At 36.1% G+C, this 21145-nt stretch overlaps 1 protein-coding gene across 2 annotated transcripts; it reads right to left on the bottom strand.

Annotated features, from left to right (window-relative positions):
* Nucleotides 1–3069: 3069 nt before the first annotated feature.
* LOC135744989 (5-hydroxytryptamine receptor 3A-like) lies at nt 3070–20507 on the bottom strand. Of its 2 annotated transcripts, none has more exons than XM_065263371.2 (10): nt 20423–20507; nt 19919–20109; nt 19779–19823; nt 19550–19656; nt 18543–18715; nt 18275–18435; nt 15064–15274; nt 14150–14272; nt 4537–4659; nt 3070–4406 (listed from the first exon to the last, which is right to left on the bottom strand). In XM_065263371.2, exons 1-10 carry the CDS (start codon nt 20460–20462, stop codon nt 4321–4323), a joined length of 1260 nt encoding a protein of 419 aa, XP_065119443.1. In that variant the 5' UTR covers nt 20463–20507; the 3' UTR covers nt 3070–4320. The 2 variants fall into 2 exon arrangements, with proteins under 2 accessions (XP_065119443.1, XP_073670161.1); XM_073814060.1 differs by having other exon boundaries at nt 3073–4440.
* Between the last annotated feature and the right edge of the window lie 638 nt (nt 20508–21145).

Genomic DNA, 21145 nt, shown 5'->3' with positions numbered 1-21145 from the left:
ATAAAACACTAGATTCAATTCAATTCAATTCAATTTTATTTATATAGCGCTTTTCACAAAAGTCAATTGTTTCAAAGCAGCTTTACATAAATAGAAGCAGTGAAAAGCACAGAAAACGACAGATAGCACAACAAAATACATGATAGCATGAGCAGTTAAATTTGCTGCGGCTATGACTCAATATTATAATTGCACGTATTACTAAAGCAACGTATAGAAGAGGAACCTAGGTAAAGCCCCAAAAGGCTGCCTCCCCGGGGTGAAAAACCCCCTAGGAGAAAAAAAAAACCCCGGGCTTTTATCCAAGGAAAAATAAGTCCTAGGAGGGAAAAACCCTTGGGAGAACGGAAATGGAGATTTAGCGGAGATTAAGCGGTTCTGCCGGTGATCGTTGGTCAGGTATCAGCTGGGCATAACATTGAAGGACAGCCAGTAGATCAGAGGTGTGCCGACTTTCACATCTACCGGGACTGGGTCTGTTTGTCTCGTCCTCGGGTCGAGGACGAGACAGGGAGAGAAAAACAAAATCGTATTAGCGTAGCGGCCGTTCATATGTATTGAAGTGTCACACAGTGATGTGGTTTAACTCAGCTTAGTTCCAGACAGACTAAATATTGCGGCATAATTATGTTATCCACAGTTGAGGATTTAGCAAATTGGGGGCCCAATGCGAGGGTATATATGGTAAATAAGGGTCACCTTCAGATGTGTTGTCCTTATAAGAAAGATGTCTCAATTTAACACATTCGTTTTAAGAGTGTATGTAAAAATGAATTGGACAAATCGCGTCCCGTATTGATTTGATACGCGTCATTTTGCCTGTTAATACGGGACGATTCCGTGTTTCACGGGACGGGTGGCACTGCCACCTGCATTGCATACAGTTGGTTGAAAGTTATACAGGAGGTTGTATATGATGAACAAGCAGTTACTCTTCAGGTGCTTTGAGGCTAGCAAGTGCAAAGGTAGAAACTAGATCACTACTCACTAAATAAGGAGTGAATCAAAACATTCATTTGGAATTTGCAAGTTTACCTATAGCATGATGGCTAATTAGCGATTAGCAAGCTAATAATATAATACACATTCATTCATGAATAAGAGTACCATTTCCTTTTTTAATGTTTAATCTTCAGTGCTGTGAACTTGCTCAGCCAGCTATCCATCGAGTTGTGTGTCATCATCTTACTCAAACATTAGAGTGTCCGTGCTCAACTAAAAGCAGAGAAGGCATCTATCTAGGTGAACCGAACAACGGTGTAATGATTCAGTTCGATTCCCAAGATAAGACGATGCTTACCCGACTGGCCAATAGGAACGTGGCCCCGCCCATGACACAATTTTCACAGAGAAAGCAAAATCCTGACACGAGAGCAAGAAATTGCATCGAGAGCAAAGAAAAGCGTTTTGAAAGAAACACTTTTTTTTTAGAGAAAATGTTTTCACACTAATAGCAAAAAACATATTCTTGAGAGATTTTTTTTCTCAGAAATAATTTTAAAAATTTCAATTTTTTTTTTTTTATGTTCTATCATGATAAAATACTTTCTCTCAAAACTTTTTTTTCTCTCAAATATTATTATTTTTTGCTATTGGTATGAAAACTTTTTCTCTCAAATATGCTTTATTTCTCTCAGATCATTTAATTTATCGCATTTAATAAAGACGCATATCTCGCTCCATACAGATGTCCATAACACTTCACAGCAAAATCCCCAGTGTTAAATTAACACTGCTTGGTGTTTATATAATCCACACCAAGATTGGTGTTAAAAAAACACTAAATTAGTGTTAAAGTTAATAAGATAATGAAGTGATTGAGTCATTAATGATGAACACCTGCTGGTCATTCCGTGTCAAATCAACTCAATTTTGGAATTGTTCCTGTCTTTAATTTTTTATTTTGTTGACTCTTTTTCTGGAGAAAGTAATACCAAAATGATGAAAAAGCCAAAATATTAAATGCAATAGACAAAATGACTAGAGTTCAATGAACATTATCAGCATCTCTGTTAGAAAACTAAAATTACAACTTGCTTGCAGAGTTACATGGATGATAAGTTTAAAGGGGTCATATGATGAAAATGTTAGCATTGCCACTTTGTAGGTGTGAGCAAAAATAGGTCATTGAAATTTGGCTTTCATTATGATGTCATAAGGATATCTTATTAGAATAATACCGCCTCCTTAATCTGAACTCTCCAACCACTGCACTGCCGTTTAGTGCAGAGAGAAAGAAAGAGAAAGGAAGGACTTGACAGCACAATTGAGTTTGAATTACAACAAACCACCATCATTGTGATCAGTGTTTGCACTTCATCCGCTCATTTGCATTTTAAAAAACACACCCAAAACGACACATTTTTGCTCAAACCTACAAAGTGGCAATGCTAACATTTTCATCATATGACCCCTTTAACTTCTAAAGAACAGCTGAAAACATGGTGAATAAAGTTAGTCACCATTGTGCCGATTAGTGTTTCTTTTAGTTGGGTACTTGGGTCTTGAAGTTTAGTGTTAGTTATCTTCTGCTCATTATGGCAGTGTGTTTATAAAACACATCTGTTAGCGCAGAGAACGATGAGAGAAATGAACTTTTAAACTGTTACTATGTTATTTATTGTGAAAGTGTAAGTCTTATGATTCAATGATCTCATACAAAAAAAATCACTGAATATAAGTGTATAATTTTACATTCTGCCAACCCTGTGAAGCTCCCATGAAATCCAGCAGTCCTGTAAAATCCACATACCCTGAAGAGTTAAATATTGTTTACCCAAATCTAATCTGTGGTGTTAGACAGACACAATGAGACATCAACAATCAGCCTATAAAACACAATCATGGTGACAATCAACAACAAAGCTTCATGCCACAACGCATGCTGGGTACCAGTATGGTAGAAAACTCATTCATAACTCCCATCATGCATTGCAACATGACAAAAATTTAACAACTTTCTTACCATTAACTGTCACCATCGTCGAGATTTGTATCAGAAATCATGTCTCTCTTAAGCAAAAAACAATAAAAAATACTAAAGCTTTACGGCAGTCTTATTCAATCAAGTTTTATTTGCATAGCGCTTTTATTTACATGCTTGACTTTTTTCATAATTAATTTATGATCAAGTGTTTAAATGAATTGTATGTAGTGTACAATAAAAATAAACAATCTCTACTGAGCTACACAACAAACAAGTAATCTTATTAAAACACTGTTGCTATTGCTAAAAGAGGAGAGTTAGATCTGTGAAGGTCAACGGACAAATGCCTAACTAAAGGAAACGTTAATCACAATAATGGTGACTTCAAATGAACCCAAAACAAACACAAACTTAAGATTTAATGTGATACATTCTGTGATTACATCATGTCAGAAAGAAGATTTGTCTACTAAATCACGTGTGTGGATGCTGGAATAGTTGAGCACTTGTATTTTGTTCTGACAGCTGTTTAGAAGTTAAACTTATCCATTTAGAAAATAACTCTGCAAGTTGTTATTTTATTTTTCAAACAGAGATGATGATAGAGAGGCAAATGTGAAAGATTGCAGCTTTTGGAGGCATACACCTAACAGTATTCATCTATTGCATTTAGTAATTTGTCTTTCTTTATCATTTTAGTATTCATTTCTCCAGAAAACAGTCATCAAAATAAAAATGTAGAGACAGGAACATTTCCAAAATGTAACTGATTTGACACGGAATGACCAGCATTAAGTCTTAATCATCACTTCATTATCTCATTAACTTTAACACTGATTCAGAGTTATATTTTTAACACCAGTCTTTTTTAACACCGATCTTGGTGTGGATTATATAAACACCAAATAGTGTTGATTTAACACTGGTAGAGTTAATTTAACACTGGGGATTTTCCTGTGTTGTAATGTGTTGTCAAAATTTTTCTCATTTTTCAACTCCATTTACAATAGCACAAAAGATGGGGAATCTGATTGCTCAGTCGGTGATGGTGCTTGCTGGTATACAGAAATGAGAAAATGTGGTTATGGGCAGCAGTATTTACTAGTTGTCCTATTCCCATGAAAGTAAATTAGGCAGCAAAATGACAATAAACTAACCTGTCTTAATAGATTGGCATACAAAGACTGACCCCCTACCCATTCTAAGGGAGGCGAGAGGTGAAGATGCTATGGATGTGAGGTGGAGTGGATAGGGGCATGGATAAAATTAGATAAAACACAGGGGGTAAATGTCTTAAAAGGTTGAAAGAGGTTATTTAAACACAAACCAAGCCTTGCCAAGGACAGACAGAAACACAATAACAGTGATTATGTAAAGAACAAGGAAGGTGACATCTATAATTCTTGCTGCTCTGGTCCATAGTGAAACTTTCTTTTGTGTGTCCTCCGTAGATGTTGGCTCTTCAGTTCCACTAGTAACTCTGTTGGGAGAGTTACGCAAAACTCTTACACCATCTGCACAAAAAAATTTTTTTGTAAAAATTTTACCACTATATGAAATTAAGATACATGGAAATGCTACTAACATTCAAATTCTGAGTTCATACTTACCATCATGAGCAGTTTCCGCAGCTTCTGATTTGATCTTTTCTCCTTTTGCAATCAGATAATTCACAAAGTTGGTCTTCAGAATACTAAGACCAATTAGTGTGAAAATCCCACCACAGTAAATCCCTGTAAAAACAACAAACCATAAAGAACTATTGCATTGCTAATCTCTTAAATACGGAAACATTCTTAAAACTAGTAACTGTTAAAGCGATAGTTCAGCAAAAAAATGAAAATTTCCCAATGATATACATACCTGTACCTTCAAGCCATCAAAGATACATATGTCTATCATCTTCCAAGCTGTATAACACATAGACCAGGGCTGCCCAACCCTGTTCTTTGAGGGCTACCGTCCTGCAGATTTTAGCTCCAACACCAATCAAACACAGCTGAAGCAGCTAATCAAGCTGTTCACGGTTGCTTGATAATTATAGACAGGTGTGTTTGAGCTGGGTTGGAACTGAAGTCTGCAGGACAGTAGCCCTCCAGGAGCAGGGTTGGGCACCCCTGACATAGACTGTAAAAAAAGATGGACGATGCGACATTGCTTCCTTTCATTGTAATGAATTAAAGGGGTCATATGATGAAAATGTTAGCATTGCCACTTTGTAGGTTTGAGCAAAAATGTGTCGTTTTGGGTGTGTTTTTTAAAATGCAAATGAGCGGATGAAGTGCAAACACTGATCACAATGATGGTGATTTGTTGTAATTGAAACTCTATTGTGCTGTCAAGTCCAAAAATGTGTCGTTTTGGGTGTGTTTTTTAAAATGCAAATGAGCGGATGAAGTGCAAACACTGATCACAATGATGGTGATTTGTTGTAATTCAAACTCAATTGTGCTGTCAAGTCCTTCTTTTCTCTCTCTTTCTCTCTGCACTAAACGGCAGTGCAGTGGTTGGAGAGTTCAGATTAAGGAGGCGGTATTATTCTAATAAGATATCCTTATGACATCATAATGAAAGCCAAATTTCAATGACCTATTTTTGCTCACACCTACAAAGTGGCAATGCTAACATTTTCATCATATGACCCCTTTAAAGCCAAAAATGTCCGACAATGGGCACTGCCATGTTATGTAAACACATCAGTTTGGAGCCAGGGTATGCGCAAAAGGGTTTGTCCGTGGAGCCGTGGGATCAAACTTCCGCCCAAACGCTTGCATGCCCAATTCAACCACGGCAATCATACTGACACCCCCCGTTTCTATAGCATCAAATTACTAGCTAAAACAAAACTTATCACAAAAAAGAAAAAAAATACTACTACAAAGAGCCAAAGGCTTCACTTTTCAAGATGTATGAGGCACACACGGTATAACAGTACAAATCAGGGTCCACGACTTTCAAGCCCAAAAAACTGAATCCATCCTTCACACATGGCTTCATGGGATTAATAAAGGTTTTCTGAGTGCAATATATGCAATTGTGTAAGAAAAATATCTATATTTAAAACTTTATAAACCATAATAACTAGCTAGCAGCCAATGCGAATTAAAAATAGTTTCAGGGCGAAGTGTACGATGCTTAGAGGCTGTTTACACTTGGCATTAACATGCGTTTTCGTCGATCGGATCACAAGTGGACGACGTTAATGCCAGGTGTAAACGGTGTTCAAAACGTTTTGAACGCGTCCACTTTCGACCCCTTTCAACCACATTCAGAGGTAGTCGAAACCACTTTCGATCTGATCGCTTTGGAGTTGCGGAACGCAATGTGGTTGAATGTGTTCGAACAGCCACACGCGACCGCCTTCTCTCCGCCCAATTATCTAATCTGAGGTATTAAACACTAATTTACATCTTTTTTTGACTTCTGCCATGAACATACGGTGAACAGCGCTATTTTTAGCCTTTCATTGATAACACTACTGTGGGTGTTCTCCGTAGTTTCGTTTTGAAAGCGTGAAAGTTGCGCGATCCTATTTCATCAATTGCGCTGAAAATTCAGAGAAAGCTCCAACAAATAAACGTACAAAACACTGTGCAGCATGTATACTTGCTAAACAAGCAGCGGGCTCCGACATAATATAAGTTTGCGTCCATATAAACTCATAATTACTCCCGCTCGCGTTTGAATGACAGCAGAGAGACTCGCCCACCGTCTCACAGACCACCCCCTCACAGTATTCAGGACAGATGCGGTCGAAAGTGGACAAAAGAGACGGATTTAAATACCAGGTGTAAACGTAATGTGTCTCTCTCTTCCACTTGTGATCCGATCGATGAAAACACATCTTAAAACCAAGTGTAAACAGCCCCTTAGTGACGCAGTGGTGTAGTAAAGAACGTACACAGCAAAATCCCCGGTGTTAAATTAACACCGGCTCGGTGTTTATATGGGTACCACCAGCAGGGTGTTAAAAGTAATACCGAAGCAGTGTTAGATTTAATTAGATACTTTAGCAATCATTTGAGTGATTATTTGATTATTGAAGACACCTGGTGATAATGAGCCAAACTACAACTACAACTTCCAGCCACTGCCTTAAATAAAATCAACTGAAAAGACATCTCTCTTATTACAAAACAGACGAGTAGGGGGAGGCTGCAGCCTCCCCATATAGGAACAGACTGACTTTTGTCTACTTTGAAATTGTTTGGTCACCATTATGGTGATCAGTGGTTCCTTTAGTTGGGTGGGTTGACTCTTGTTTCTGTCTTTGAGGTCTTTGCAACAGTGTTTGTTAAACACATTGTTTGTTGCAAAGGTTTCAACAAACCACCCCAATAATCGGAACCATGGTGACAAACATAATGTTGCAAAGCATGCTGGGTTCCACCATAGTATAAAACTCATGACTCCCATCATGCATTGCAACATAAATTATGTCACCATTGTTGCAATTAATGGGGTGATTCATGATATCTGCACATGAGGCACAAAATAAACTTTCCAGCAAGTATTTAAAAATAAAACGTGAAAAGCTTGATCTGCAAGTTAAAACCAATAGAGAATAATATATATTTGATCAAAATTTTATTTTCTGCGAGTACTGAATTTTTTGACTATGTAAACAATTTAATCAAATTAATCTTTTCAGTTGATTTTATCTAAGGCAGTGGCTGGAAGTTGTAGTTGTAGTTCGGCTCATTATCACCAGGTGTCTTCAATAATCAAATAATCACTCAAATGATTGCTAAAGTATCTATTTAATTCTAACACTGCTTCGGTGTTACTTTTAACACCTTGCTGGTGGTACCCATATAAACACCGACCCGGTGTTAATTTAACACTGGGGATTTTGCTGTGTAAAGACACTGACGTTTTAGGTATCTCCTCTGTCACAAATCAAGTCTAAACCAAGGGTTTTTAAAGAAAATGGCAGAAGATTTTGATGTAAGAGGACAGGGTCGTTTTTAACAAAAAACCTATGAGCCTATAGGCCTATTTAAAATAAATTTTAAAACTTTTATTACTTTATTGTCATATACACTTCAGTGCACACAGCCAGGGTCTGAAACACACAGACATCATCAGTTCTCAGATGAATATATGCACTATTAATCAGAAGCAGAAATAGGCTAATATTGATAAAAGTGGTTGCTGCAAATCACATAAAGTTAGTGCGGGTTTAAATATTTAAGCCGAGCTTGCATGCCTGAAAAACACCCTGACATCCCAGATAGCATGCAAACCATTGAAACAATGTTAAAAACAGTTGATTTGTCAATGTTAACTGCATTGAATCAATATCAGGTTTGCACCCTCCATTAATATTGAAAAAAAGATTGAGATTTCAACAAACCACCATTATTGTGATCAGTGTTTTGCTTTAGTTGGGTCCTTGACTCTTGTTATCACTAAGTTAAATCTTTAGTTTCTTTATTTTAATGTTTTTGTGCGTTTATGTAAAAACACATGTGCATTGGTAAAGAAAGATGTGTTTCAAAGTTAAGTTGAATGTGATTGCTTTTTGTGAAGATGTCAAGATTATAAAAAATTACGCTGCTTAACATGATTATGTTGATCCATTTTTGACAATTGTAAATGTTTTGGTTTGTAAATGCACTGTGACAAGACAAACAGAAAAATTACTGACAAATTCAGATATCATCACCCCCACTTCCTGCGGCCATGTAAGAAGATATTGAGTTATCCCTAAAACAACACAAAGTGCATGAGACTCTATTCCCACAAGATCTTACACTATGCAAAAAGTAATCATAATCACGCCTCATTTTGTTAGTTTTCTTAACTAACAAAATGTTTTCTTAACTAATCTTACTATACTGCAGCTTAAACATGAACTCAATGAAACGTGTAAGCTATACCTCCCTGTCCTCCTGTCCTTTGCGCATTTCATAGAATAACAAACTTCGGTTCTCTCTTCACCATCTGCGAGGCACAGGGGGATTTTTGACTATGCCCAACACACCACCAAACAAGGGCATGAGCCACAGACCACGAGCTGAAGCAACGCCAGAGCCAGAGCCAGAGCCAGAGCCAGAGCCAGAGCCAGAGCCAGAGCCAGAGCCAGAGCCAGAGCCAGAGCCAGAGCCAGAGCCAGAGCCAGAGCCAGAGCCAGAGCCAGAGCCAGAGCCGGCTGCTATGTTGATTGTGAGGCAGGAGGCTTTCGTCAAGCACCACTTGGAGCCGGTTTTGTAAAAAAAGAGTTAGGTAAGGAACGTTGGCTCATTGATTTTTATGTTGGGTCTATCCCCACTGATGTTGCTGCTCCTGGACTCAACCCCAGCTGCCTGTAGTGGGTGTGCTTGATGACCCAATCCTGCCCTGTATCTTGCTCACCCTTTTGTTCTTGTCCAGCTCAGCTCTGACTTTCATGTGCCCTCATTGGTTCTTCCAAGCTCTGAATCTAATGTGCCCCCACTGGTTTACTCAGCTTTGACAGTCCTGTGCCCTCTGTGGTTCCAGACAGCTCTAATTTTCCAGTGTCCTCACTGGCTCTTCTCCCTGAAGCCGACTATCCCTTCACCTCTACGGGTTTCTTGCAGCTCCTTTGCTCCACCCCATCTGCAATCATCTTCCTCTTAAAGGGGTCATAGCATGAAAATCAGACTTTTTCCATGTTTAAGTGCTATAATTGGGTCCCCAGTGCTTCTATCAACCTAGAAAATTTGATAAAGATCAACCCAGTAACTTTGTTTGGGTAAGCCATTTACTGCAATCATGTGAAAAATTAGGTCGTTCAGATTTCGCCTGTTTTGTGAGGTAGGTAGCAAGGCAAATTACAATAATACCGCCCCCTTAATCTGCACTATCCAACCACAGCACTGCCATTCAGTTCAGAGAGTAAGAGGAAGAAAAGAAGGACTTGACAGCACAATTGAGTTTCAATTACAACAAATCACCATCATTGTGATCAGTGTTTGGACTTCATCCGCTCATTTGCATTTTAAATGTCACACCCAAAAACGGCTCACTTTTGCTCAGACCTACAAATTTGCAATTTTAACATGCTGTAATTAATTATCTGTGGGGTATTTTGAGTTAAATCCTCACCTTCACACTCTTGGGACACCAAAGATTTATCTTACATCTTAAAAAAATCTCATAATATGACCCCTTTAACTCTTTAGAGAGGATCCACTTGTAATGCCTGGCTCCTCAGTGCCCATGACTCCACCTTGCCTGGTCAGCCATTCAGCACTATCTTGGCTCTGTGCTCCCTCAGCTCTACTGTGGTCCTCCATCCCAGAGACTCCACACGGCTCCCTTATCCCTCCAGCTCCACCTTGATCTCTCGTTGCTCTGGATCCACTCCAGACTTCTGGTCCTCTGGCTGAACCTCGGCCCTGCACCACTCATCTCCACCAGGCTCCTCCTGCGTCCCACCCTGCCTCCTTCCTCCGTTGGCTCCACCCTTGTGTTTTTACCTCTTGTATTTTCCCTTGGACATTCATCTTCTGTTTATGCCCCCCACCAGCTTGGTATAGTTTTGGTAACAGATCCCGTGCTGCACGTAGTCTTATGTCCAATTCTCAATGTTCACTTTATTTCTAGAGCACATATTAACTCTTTCACCGCCAGCGTTTTTAAAAAAAAGTTGCCAGCCAGCGCCAGCATTTTTCATGATTTTCACCAAAGTTTAATGCCTTCCAGAAAATGTTCTTCTTTAAATAAATAAACATACAATATACCAAATGAAAGAACAGACCCTCTGCTTTCAAACAAAAAAAAACCGTTTCATCCTACCTTTAGTGGTTCTTTTGGAATCAGCTTTTGAATATGGGTAGGTTTTTGCAAAAACACCACATTTTGAGCAAAAAGCAAAAATAATTCCATTTTTGTGACGGACTTTTCATAGAGATCCCATTCAGAGCGATCTTTAAAACAGACACGGACATGCAGCAGCTTGCCATAGGGCAATACTTCCGGTTTTAAAAAATTGCGGAAAGACGAAAAATCTCGTCATTGGAAGCGTTTTCTCTTAATTGACGAGATATCTCGTCAATGGCAGGGAAAGAGTTAATACAATAGTTTGTTGACTACACTGGTTTACAAACCAAACCAAAAAACACTGGTAACAAAGTAAAATAACATTTTAAACATTGTAGTCACAGGGTTACCTGGTAAAAACACTGTAAAAAAATCAGCAGAAATTGCAGCTGGGTTGCCGGTAACTTACCGTAGATTTAAATTTATGTTTTTTACTGGCAACATTTTGTTCAAGGTTAAATGAACATTAAACATTTACAAGTAGGGATGTGCCCGAAGCCGAATACGTTATTCGGAAGGGTACGGATAATGGCGTCAAAACGAATAACGAATTCATCCGAATAACAGAAAAAATATTCGGCCAGACATAATCACGTGTTTACTGAAACAGTGCTAAATTATAAACCCCTTAAAGCACGTATAATATATGTGTGAAGTGAATGAGTGCAATCTATAAATGGACATGAATGACATTTTCTGCATGTCTCTTATTTAGAGACGCAAGCTAGTTTGGAATTAGTTTAAAAACGCTGCTAATATCAAACTTCTTTTAACCCAACTGTAAAAAATTATCTTTTTTTAAATTTAATTACACCAGACCAAAATACCTTGATAAAATGCTGCACTCTGATAATAAAATATTCGTTAATAACTCTGTGTCTCCGTGTAACTTCGGTCACAGATGATCTTTTAATTACTTAAAGTTAAAGCAAGCTTCATTGTCAATCAAGGTGAATATAAAAAAAATAAATAAGTAAATAGATAAAAATATGAAAATGTAACATTTTAAAAGCAAGATTACTATGACATGAATTGCAATTAACATTATTTGACATTTTAAACGAATATCTGATTATTTATTAATTCAGATAAAGATTAATGAGAAAGTTTTTTTTTTAAACAATTCGTTCTGTTCGAGCAAACGCTGTATGGACATAGATAATAATGAGCTCAGCAAGTTTGTTGTAATGCCTATTATGCTTTCATAAATTCTTGTCAAAACCGTTGTTTTTGAACTATTCTGTCAGTGCACATACTGCGTGTCTGTGCGTTGCGTTTCGGATCTGTCAGTCAGCGCGAGTCTTGTCAGTCTTAATAGCTTTTTAACTTAAATTAGTCCCGAAGTTATCTCTCTTAATAACTCTTTAAACGTCAAGCAAGTCCTGCATTTTATTTTCAAATTCCTGCATGTTTTTAAACTGAAACCAAGATGTCAGACATGACACGCATCTTATTAGATTAATCATTTCACTCTCAGAAAACGTACAAATAACGATCATTTTAGATGTTTAATTACTAAAGTATTTGAATCGCTAGACAAGGGATTAATATAGGCTACTTATTTTTACTGAAAACCTCCCACTAATTTAAACAGAATGGGTCACATACTGTATGTAACTGTGCTGAAAGACACAATAAACGCTTAAAGGTGATGTACAGTCAACGCGCTCTCAAGTTCAACGCACAGAGGCACAAGCTGTATGAGGATTTGAAAATGGGAAGTTTGTTTTCCATGCATATTATTAATGAGAATCAAATTATTTGTCTTTTTGATTAAAATTTTGTAATATTATTTCTAATAAATATTTACAGTTATTTAAGTTATAATTATAATAAAAGCAAAAATTCATTTAAAATGCCATTTTCATGTAATATGACAAACATTTGGTTTAAGACCCGCCCACTTCCGGTTCCATCCGAATACAAATACAGATACAAATAATTTTGAGATTGTTACAGATACAAATACAGATACAAATACTGACTCCGCTGCACACCCCTATAAACAAGTCTTTGTCTTTACAGAGTAAAACACAAAACACAGCATCAAACAAAACCTTCTGGGAAACAAAATCTGAACCAAAAAACAGAAAAGGGTTGATGATGATTTCTGGTTTCCAGAATGCTTTGCATGAGGTTGTTATTGTATAATTTTATTCTGTAAAGATAAAGACTTGTTAATATTTAAAATTTATTTAAATTTGAACAAACTCTTGCCAGTAAAAAATGTAAATCTACGGTAAATTTCCAGCAACCCAGCTGCAATAACATTGTGATTTCTACGGAATTTTTTTACAGTGAAGTGCAAACAAACAAATACCTCAGATTCAAATATAAGTCATAAAAAAAGGAAAGTAAAGCCCACACAACAATGTCTATTTAAAAGCTATCATAAAATAATATTTTCTTAGGTGGTGCTTAAATTCTTTTAGGGAGGAGCTTTGCCTAATATATTGTGGTAAAACCGTTCCATAACCTAGATGCAGCAACTGCAAAAGAGCGATACCTCTTATGTAAACAGATGGCTTTAATGTGACAGTGCATCATTTTAGTTCTGTTCCCTTGTCAGTCCTTGCATTACCTCTGTGTATTTGATAACATTAGTAAATGCATAAGCTAACATAATGTAACAATAAATAATACTTCTACAACATTTAGGGTGTACTCACACTATTTGACCCCCAAAACCTGGTTCGTTTGACTAGTGTGATTGCTCTGGATTGGTTAATCAACGCCCAGCCGGGTTGCAGAGGTGGGTTGGAGCGCGGTTCACGATTCAAAAGGTGAAGATGTCAATTCTGCGACCACTTAACTTCATCTGCCTCCGTAAAAACCTTTTGATGCACGCAGCAGGGTTAGGTGAATGTCCGAGCTACACATGTGACAGATCAACTAAGCAATATGATGACATGTAAGAGGGCTGTCTGTAATCGCGAAGCAAACGACTCCGAATAAAAAAACAGACTTAACATTAAGATGGGTTCCAGTGTTAAGAGAGCGCTTTACTTACTGCTTTTTTCAAAACAATCGCATCTTAATGACGAAAGCTCGCCTGAGCTCGGTTCGATAAAAGTACAGTGTGAGTTTGCGTGCATCTGGGAGAGTAGGGATCGCGCTGGGGCATGGTTTAGTTTGGATAATGTGAGTGTGCCCTTAATTATCTTAGCTCATATAAATTTCAGAATTTACTAATAAAAATTTAAAATTAGAAATGGTAACTGTTAACACTAGTTATGGCAGAATGAACTAACATGAGCAATTGTATTTGCATTAATAACATTAACAGAGAAAACAATGTTTGGTTTTTAAATTGCAAAATATATTGCTTCATGTTATCAAATGCAACCTGTAAAATGCACTGTAAAATCTTACCACTATATGAAATAAAGGTAAATGAAAATGCTACATTTGCATTCAAATTTTGAGTTCTCTTACCATCTCGAGTAGTTGCCGCAGTTTCTGGTTTGATCGTTTCTCCTTTAGTAATCAGATAATTCACAAATATGGTCTCCAAAATACTTAGGCCAATAAGGGTGAAAATCCCCCCGCAGTACATCCCTGTAAAAATAGCAGACCATAAAGAACGATTGTATTGCTAAATTCTGTGAAATTCTTAAACACCTGTTAACTTTTAAAGCGATAGTTCAGCATTTACTGCATGTGTAACAAGACCAAACAGGGAATGAGTAAATGAGGAAGTCTTTTATGTGCTTGTAATCCATTTACGTGTTCTCCGAATGCTAAAAAGGAGCCTCCCTTAGCCTCTTAAGGAAGTGACTTGGAAAGACCAGTCCTGCCAAGGAAGTATCCTTGACATTGAGAAACACCTGCTGCGTCCGAAACCGCCTACTTCCATACTATTATATTGAGAAGGAGAGTTTTACTGCGCCGAGTCGAAGTACTCCCAAAAGTGCTATTCTGCCATACATTATAGTTACCCTTTTTAACATGCTTTGAAAAGTGCCACATTTTATTTTGTGCCACCATATTTGGTCATATAACTACTCGTTTTAAATAGGGAAAACGTTGATGTGTTGGTCATTTCTAACTTCATCTCTGTTTGGTACCATTGAATGAACTGGGATAAGCTAAGTGCTACCAAAGTGTCGCCGTGCTCCACAGCGCTTCAGTGCACGCACTAAGATAAAGGTATGTATCAACTCTTCTTAGTAAAGGAATAACATAGTTTAATATGACAAAACGATGGAGTATCCCTTTAAGTTCTTCAAACTACTTAACCAAACTCTACCTAATTTACTTCTGTGCCCATTTTGTGCTTGACCTTGTAATTACTGCTTGCAGCTGTATTTATATTATTATTTTTTATGTTAAAAGTCATGTTGACTTACCAATCAGTGGGATTTTACTGGCAGTAGATGGCAGCTTGTCATTTAGAATCAGCAGTAACACAGAAATAGACAGCAGTAAAGTCACTTTAAAGCCCAGCTTCTCTGCTTCAGATGCATTTATGAAGTAGGAGGCCAAATCCAGCACAAGGAAACAAAATACTGGAAAAATTAAGTTAATGATATACAGCAGAGGTCTCCTTCTGATAAAGATCTGCAATATAAGAATAAACAGTAAAAAAACAATAAATTAATGTGAATCCAAATCATTTATAATGTTTCATCATGTATGTCTGTGTCTGTTTGTCTGTCTGTCTAATTCTGCAACAATTGCTGTTCTATCTATTGGGTTATGTCCCTTTACTGTATATTGTATGTATTGTGATTTGTTAGGCACTCAAAAACCAGCCTGTACCCCAGCTAACAGAAAAAAGTTCTAAGAATGTTCCCAAGGTTCCCAAAAACGTTCTGCCAACAGAAAAAGTGTCCAGTTTTCTTGATGTTCTAAGAACGTTTTTGTGTTGTCTCAACGTTAGAGGAATGTTACATTTTACCATTTTTAAACGTTATGACAATGTCATGTTTTAATGTTCAAATGTTTCAACATCAACATCTAAACCTACACAGGAAAATCCCCAGTGTTAAATTAACTCTACCAGTGTTAAATCAACACTATTTGGTGTTTATATAATCCACACCAAGATCGGTGTTAAAAAAGACTGGTGTTAAAAATATAACTCTGAATCAGTGTTAAAGTTAATGAGATAATGAAGTGATGATTAAGACATTAATGGTGAACACCTGCTGGTCATTCAAATCAATTACATTTTGGACATTTCCCTGTCTCTAAATTTTTATTTTGATGACTCGTTTTCTGGTGAAAATAATACTAAAATAATAAAGAAAGACAAATTATTAAATGCAATAGATGAATACTGTTGGGTGTATGCCTCCAAAAACTGCAATCTTTCACGTTTGCCTCTCTATCAGCATCTCTGTTTGAAAAATAAAATGATAACTTGCAGAGTTATTTTCTAAATGGATAAGTTTAACTTCTAAACAGCTGTCAGAACAAAATACAAGTGCTCAACTATTCCAGCATCCACACACGTGATTTAGTAGACAAATCTTCTTTCTGATGTGATGTCTCACAAGTCAAATAGACATTTATCACAAAATGTATCACATTAAATCTTAAGTTTGTGTTTGTTATGAGTTCATTTGAAGTCACCATTATTGTGATTAGTGTTTCCTTTAGTTAGGCATTTGTCCCTTGACTTTAACTGATCTAACTCTCCTCGTTTAGCAATAGTAACAATGTTTTAGTAAGACCACTTGTTCATTGCTTTATGTAGAGGGAAAACCTTCCAGACCTTCTCAGATTGTTTATTTTTATTATATTCTACTCTACAAATCAATGAAACATTTAATCACAAATTAATTATGATGAAACAAACATATAAAAAAGCTCTATGCAAATGACATTATATTGAATATTTTTTGTTGTTGTTTTTTGCTTAAGAGAGACTTCATGATTTCTGATACAAATCTCAACGATGGTGACAGTTAATGGTAAGAAAGGTGCAAAATTTTTGTCATGTTGCAATGCATGATGGGATGTATGATTGAGTTTGGTACCCAGCATGCATTGCGGCATGAAGCTTTGTTGTTGATTGTCACCATGATTGTGTTTTATAGGCTGATTGTTGATCTCTCAGTGTGTCTGACATACACCACAGATTAGATTTAGGTAAACAATATTTAACTCTTCAGGGTATGTGGACTTTCACAGTGCTGTTGGATTTCATGGGAGCTTCACAGGGTTGGCGGAACATAAATTAAACACTTATATTCAGTGATTACTTCTTTATGATATCATTGAATCCCAAAACTTATACTTTCATACTAATTAACATAGTAACAGTTATAGACTTCATTTCTCTCATCTTCCTCTGCTTTAACAGATGTGTTTTATAAACACACTGCCACAATGAGTAGAAGAAAACTAACACTAAACTTCAAGACCCAAGTACCCAACTAAAGGAAACACTAATCGGAACAATGGTGACTTACTTTAGTAAACAGATTTACAGCAGTTCTTTAGAAGTTAAACCTATCATCCATGTAACTCTGCAAGCAAGTTGTAATTTTAGTTTTCTAACAGAGATGATGATAGTGTTCATTAAACTCTAGGCATTTTATCTATTGCATTTAATATTTTGGCTTTCTTCCTCATTTTAGTATTACTTTCTCCAGATAAAGAGTCAACAAAATAAAAATTTTAAGACAGGAACAATTCCAAAATTGAGTTGATTTAACACGGAATGACCAGCAGGTGTTCACCATTAATGACTCAATCACTTCATTATCTTATTAACTTTAACACTGATTTAGTGTTTTTTTAACACCAATCTTGGTGTGGATTATATAAACACCGAGCAGTGTTAATTTAACACTGGGGATTTTGCTGTGTAATAAGTGAATTGTGTTTTCTACAGCAATTTATTTACTGAACATTCAGAAATAATGTTTTATAAAATAATAAAATGCAATGTTTCTCTATCATTTACATAACCATCAAACAAGTCAATATAATAAACAGTTGTTGTTTTAAACATTGTGTGAACATTAAAACATGACATTGTCATAACGTTTAAAAATGGTAAAATGTAACATTCTTTCAGGGAACGTTCTTAGAACTTTTTTCTGTTAGCTATGTGAGTGGATTCAGGTGTTTCATATAAGGAGACATCTAAAATTTTCTGGGAGGGGGGGGCCGAGGACTGGAGTTGAAAACCACTGGTGTAAAGGACTGCAACAGCCCATCATTGTCTGAATGATTCCCGTATCCACACAGTTTAGGAACCAATGGTAGGAGGGTTTGAGTCAAAAAATCGCAGCGGTGTAGCCAACAGACGAACTTGAGAGGATATGCCCGCATACTTTGATAAACATTTCTGACAAGATGTTCCCTTTTTTTTTTACTGTAAATACTGACATAGATTATTTTTTACACTCATTAGAAGTGAGTGCCCACATGCTTTTTAACTATTGCTTGAAATCTGTGCCGCCATTCCACAAAAAAATAGAGTAACTTTTCTATAAATCCAACAACAGACTTCAATCATCACTTCACTCAAAATTAAGCTTTAACTCATAAATTAAGTAGTTTAAACATTAACATCACAATGAATTTGTGTCCTTTGCTATGTACCTGAAATGTCATGTGACTTCTGCTTAGCCACCAAGAATTCAAATCAGTTTCAGAGTTATTTATATAGAGCAATTCCCACTCTCCCTCAGTCTCAAAGGTCTCCTGAGATTTCAAGGTAAGGTATTCTGAAGAAGAGATCTGAGAAATTATTAGCTGATGATCTGTGGAAAAATATAAAGAGGCAATATAACATATAATGTTATACAAGTTAAACAATTTATGTGAACAACTATAACTGTTATACATTTATGTTTGTTTTTGTTTTGACCTTCATAGACTAAAGATTGAAGGGTTAGACTGCAGATTTGTGTGTCGAATGGAAACATGTACAGGTCCATCTTACAGACTGTGGTCAGAGATAACATATCCAACTTGACAATAACACCATTAGAATGTAACTGCAAATACGGAGACTCGTTTGCTCCAAACTCCGTCTTGATGCTAAATAAACAAAACAAAAATATTAATGACTGGAGATCAGTGTCACGTTGGTGGAGCACAGGTAACACTGATAATGATGTAGACGATGGTACACAGGTAACATAGATGAAAACCGACAAGGACTGAACTAAAGCAAGGGTTTGATAACGTATATTAGCAAAACTTATTCAAGGACTTTACCGGAACCAAGGTTTTTAATGAGCAGGCAATGTATTAAGACAGCCTACTTAAATATAAAATTAGCATAATATACAATGTAAATGATGGATAAACTTTTAAAAATCATTGGTAACGCCTAAAATCGATGCTTTTTATTACCTTAAAATTTTCACTTAAAGTGAGAAAATGTAACTTTAAAAAAAGATCAGTTGATCAGTGCTACAGAATCTGGGCGGACACAGAAGGGTATTTGGGGATTTCTCGCCTTCCGTGTTATGAATACTGAGGATTCTGACATATTACTCCTTTCACATACTGTTTTCTCCTACTATATAGTAGGTAAGTAGGCGGTTCAGATGCTACTTAAGTATACGTACCTCCGAATCTTGCGAGTAGTAGTCCAAAATCCTGGTAATTCTCACCTACACTTCTATGTTGAGGATTCGGACATACTATTCGCTCGCCTACTGCTTTTTGCCTACTATATTGAATGGAAATATGCGGTTTCGGACACAGTCAGTGTTTTTTTCTCTCTCACCCAAATACCTGTAGGGGCATTTTGGACATGCAATAACAACTGATCTGTGACCCTTCTTTTTTACAGACACATCCAATGGCATTATGTGATGCATTGCTGAGCTTAATTGATGACAATACAATTTTAAAAGTTCTTACCTTTCTGCAAAAACAATGTCTGGAATCCAAAACAAATCTTTTGGAACTGCAAAGGATTTAATGCCACAAAAATCTGAGAAGCTCCACCAAATGTCTGTGTCCCAAGACTGCAAAAGTATTTTAAGATGATTGACAATTAAATACTATATAATATATAAATCATGACAAAGCAAACATCTGTTTTACATCTTTGCAGTTTGAGTAACACAGGAGATTTAAAAACACTTACAGTTAAAAGTGTTACTTGTGTTGAAATGCTCTGAGCTTTTTCATTCTGTGAATAAAAGCAAATGTTTAGTGATAAAACACAACTTTGTGACATTTCAATTTATGTTGTAATGATTAAAGTAAATGAAGCTGGTCACATACCACATCTGTGATGGAGGTCACAAGCAGGTTCACATAAACCTTGGTGGCATTGATATAGTTATTTAAAGCTCTTAAGTACTTTAACATACTGTTATTCTCAAATAAACCAAACTTTTCAAAAAGTACAGAATAAGGTCTCGCATAATCTTCAGATTTGCATAGGAGTACATCTTCATCAGCAGACACCCACCCTGCAAAAATGACACTAAATTTATGACAGCTCAGTGATTCAAGCAAACCGTAAAACAGAGTATCACTATGTTTCTGTTAAAATTTTTATACTTTTACATACTCTTCTTAACACTTTTTTCAGCCACACAGATGCATAATACACAGACATATATCAAAAAACAAATGTACACATTGCTAAAGACCCTTACTAAACATAACTAAATATGATTACTATACATATTGCACAGTCCTTAAATTTTCTATGGTACTTTTATCTGAATTGTTTCTGGGAAAACTATTAAAAAAATCATAACTATTTTAAAAGATACTTACAGACCAATGCAAGAGAAACACTTAACCGGTGTAGGAACATGACCAGCAGTTTAATGAAATTTCGACTGAGATACTTTCTAGTGGATGATGAAGGTTCACTCTGAAAGTTGTTGTCATTTGCTCATATTTATACACTGTCAATGATAAACATGCTCCACCTGCTGGTCATCGAACTACTGTTCTGACACTATAAAATGGTGTATGTAAAGTATTTAAAATGTAATTGTGTATTATCAAAGCAATATTAAGTAAGTAAGTAAGTACATTTTATTTATATAGCACATGTTAACACACCAAAGCTAACCAAAGTGCTGAACAGAGTATAGAGAAACAACAATAATAATAAATAAAAATAAAATCAGAATAAAACAACATGGAAGACAATATACTAAAATAACACAGTAGGGCTGGGCGATAGAGCTAAAATTTATATCATCGATATAACATGTTGTTTGATAACGATAATTATGGATACATTTTATTAAGCTTTTTAAAAAATGACAAGTAGAAAAAAGTTTTAATTTAACCACTGTATGTTTAATTTACTCACTTTATTAAGGCAAACAATATCCAATTTTAGTTTAACAGCACAAAATAATTGAAATATCTTACATAAAGATTACATTGGTGTTAAATAAACTCTATAGTGTTAAATAAAATTGTACAAAATCTATGCAATGTAGATAAATTAAGGCAAACTTTGAGGTAGATTAACATTCGTAA

Source organism: Paramisgurnus dabryanus, chromosome 3 (genome assembly GCF_030506205.2).
Source record: "Paramisgurnus dabryanus chromosome 3, PD_genome_1.1, whole genome shotgun sequence".
NCBI lineage: Eukaryota > Metazoa > Chordata > Actinopteri > Cypriniformes > Cobitidae > Paramisgurnus > Paramisgurnus dabryanus.
The sequence above is the reverse complement of the archived record's forward strand: the minus strand, read 5'-3'. Positions and strand labels throughout refer to the sequence as shown.

Coding starts and splice junctions, on each gene's coding strand:
- LOC135744989 (XM_073814060.1), bottom strand. CDS start 20,462: ATGTTCCTACACCGGTTAAGTGTTTCTCTTGCATTGGTCT. Junction 20,110..20,422: donor TGTTTCTCTTGCATTGGTCT/GTAAGTATCTTT, acceptor TCATTTTTGCAG/GGTGGGTGTCTGCTGATGAA. Junction 18,716..19,549: donor GACATTGTTTTTGCAGAAAG/GTAAGAACTTTT, acceptor TTGTTTATTTAG/CATCAAGACGGAGTTTGGAG.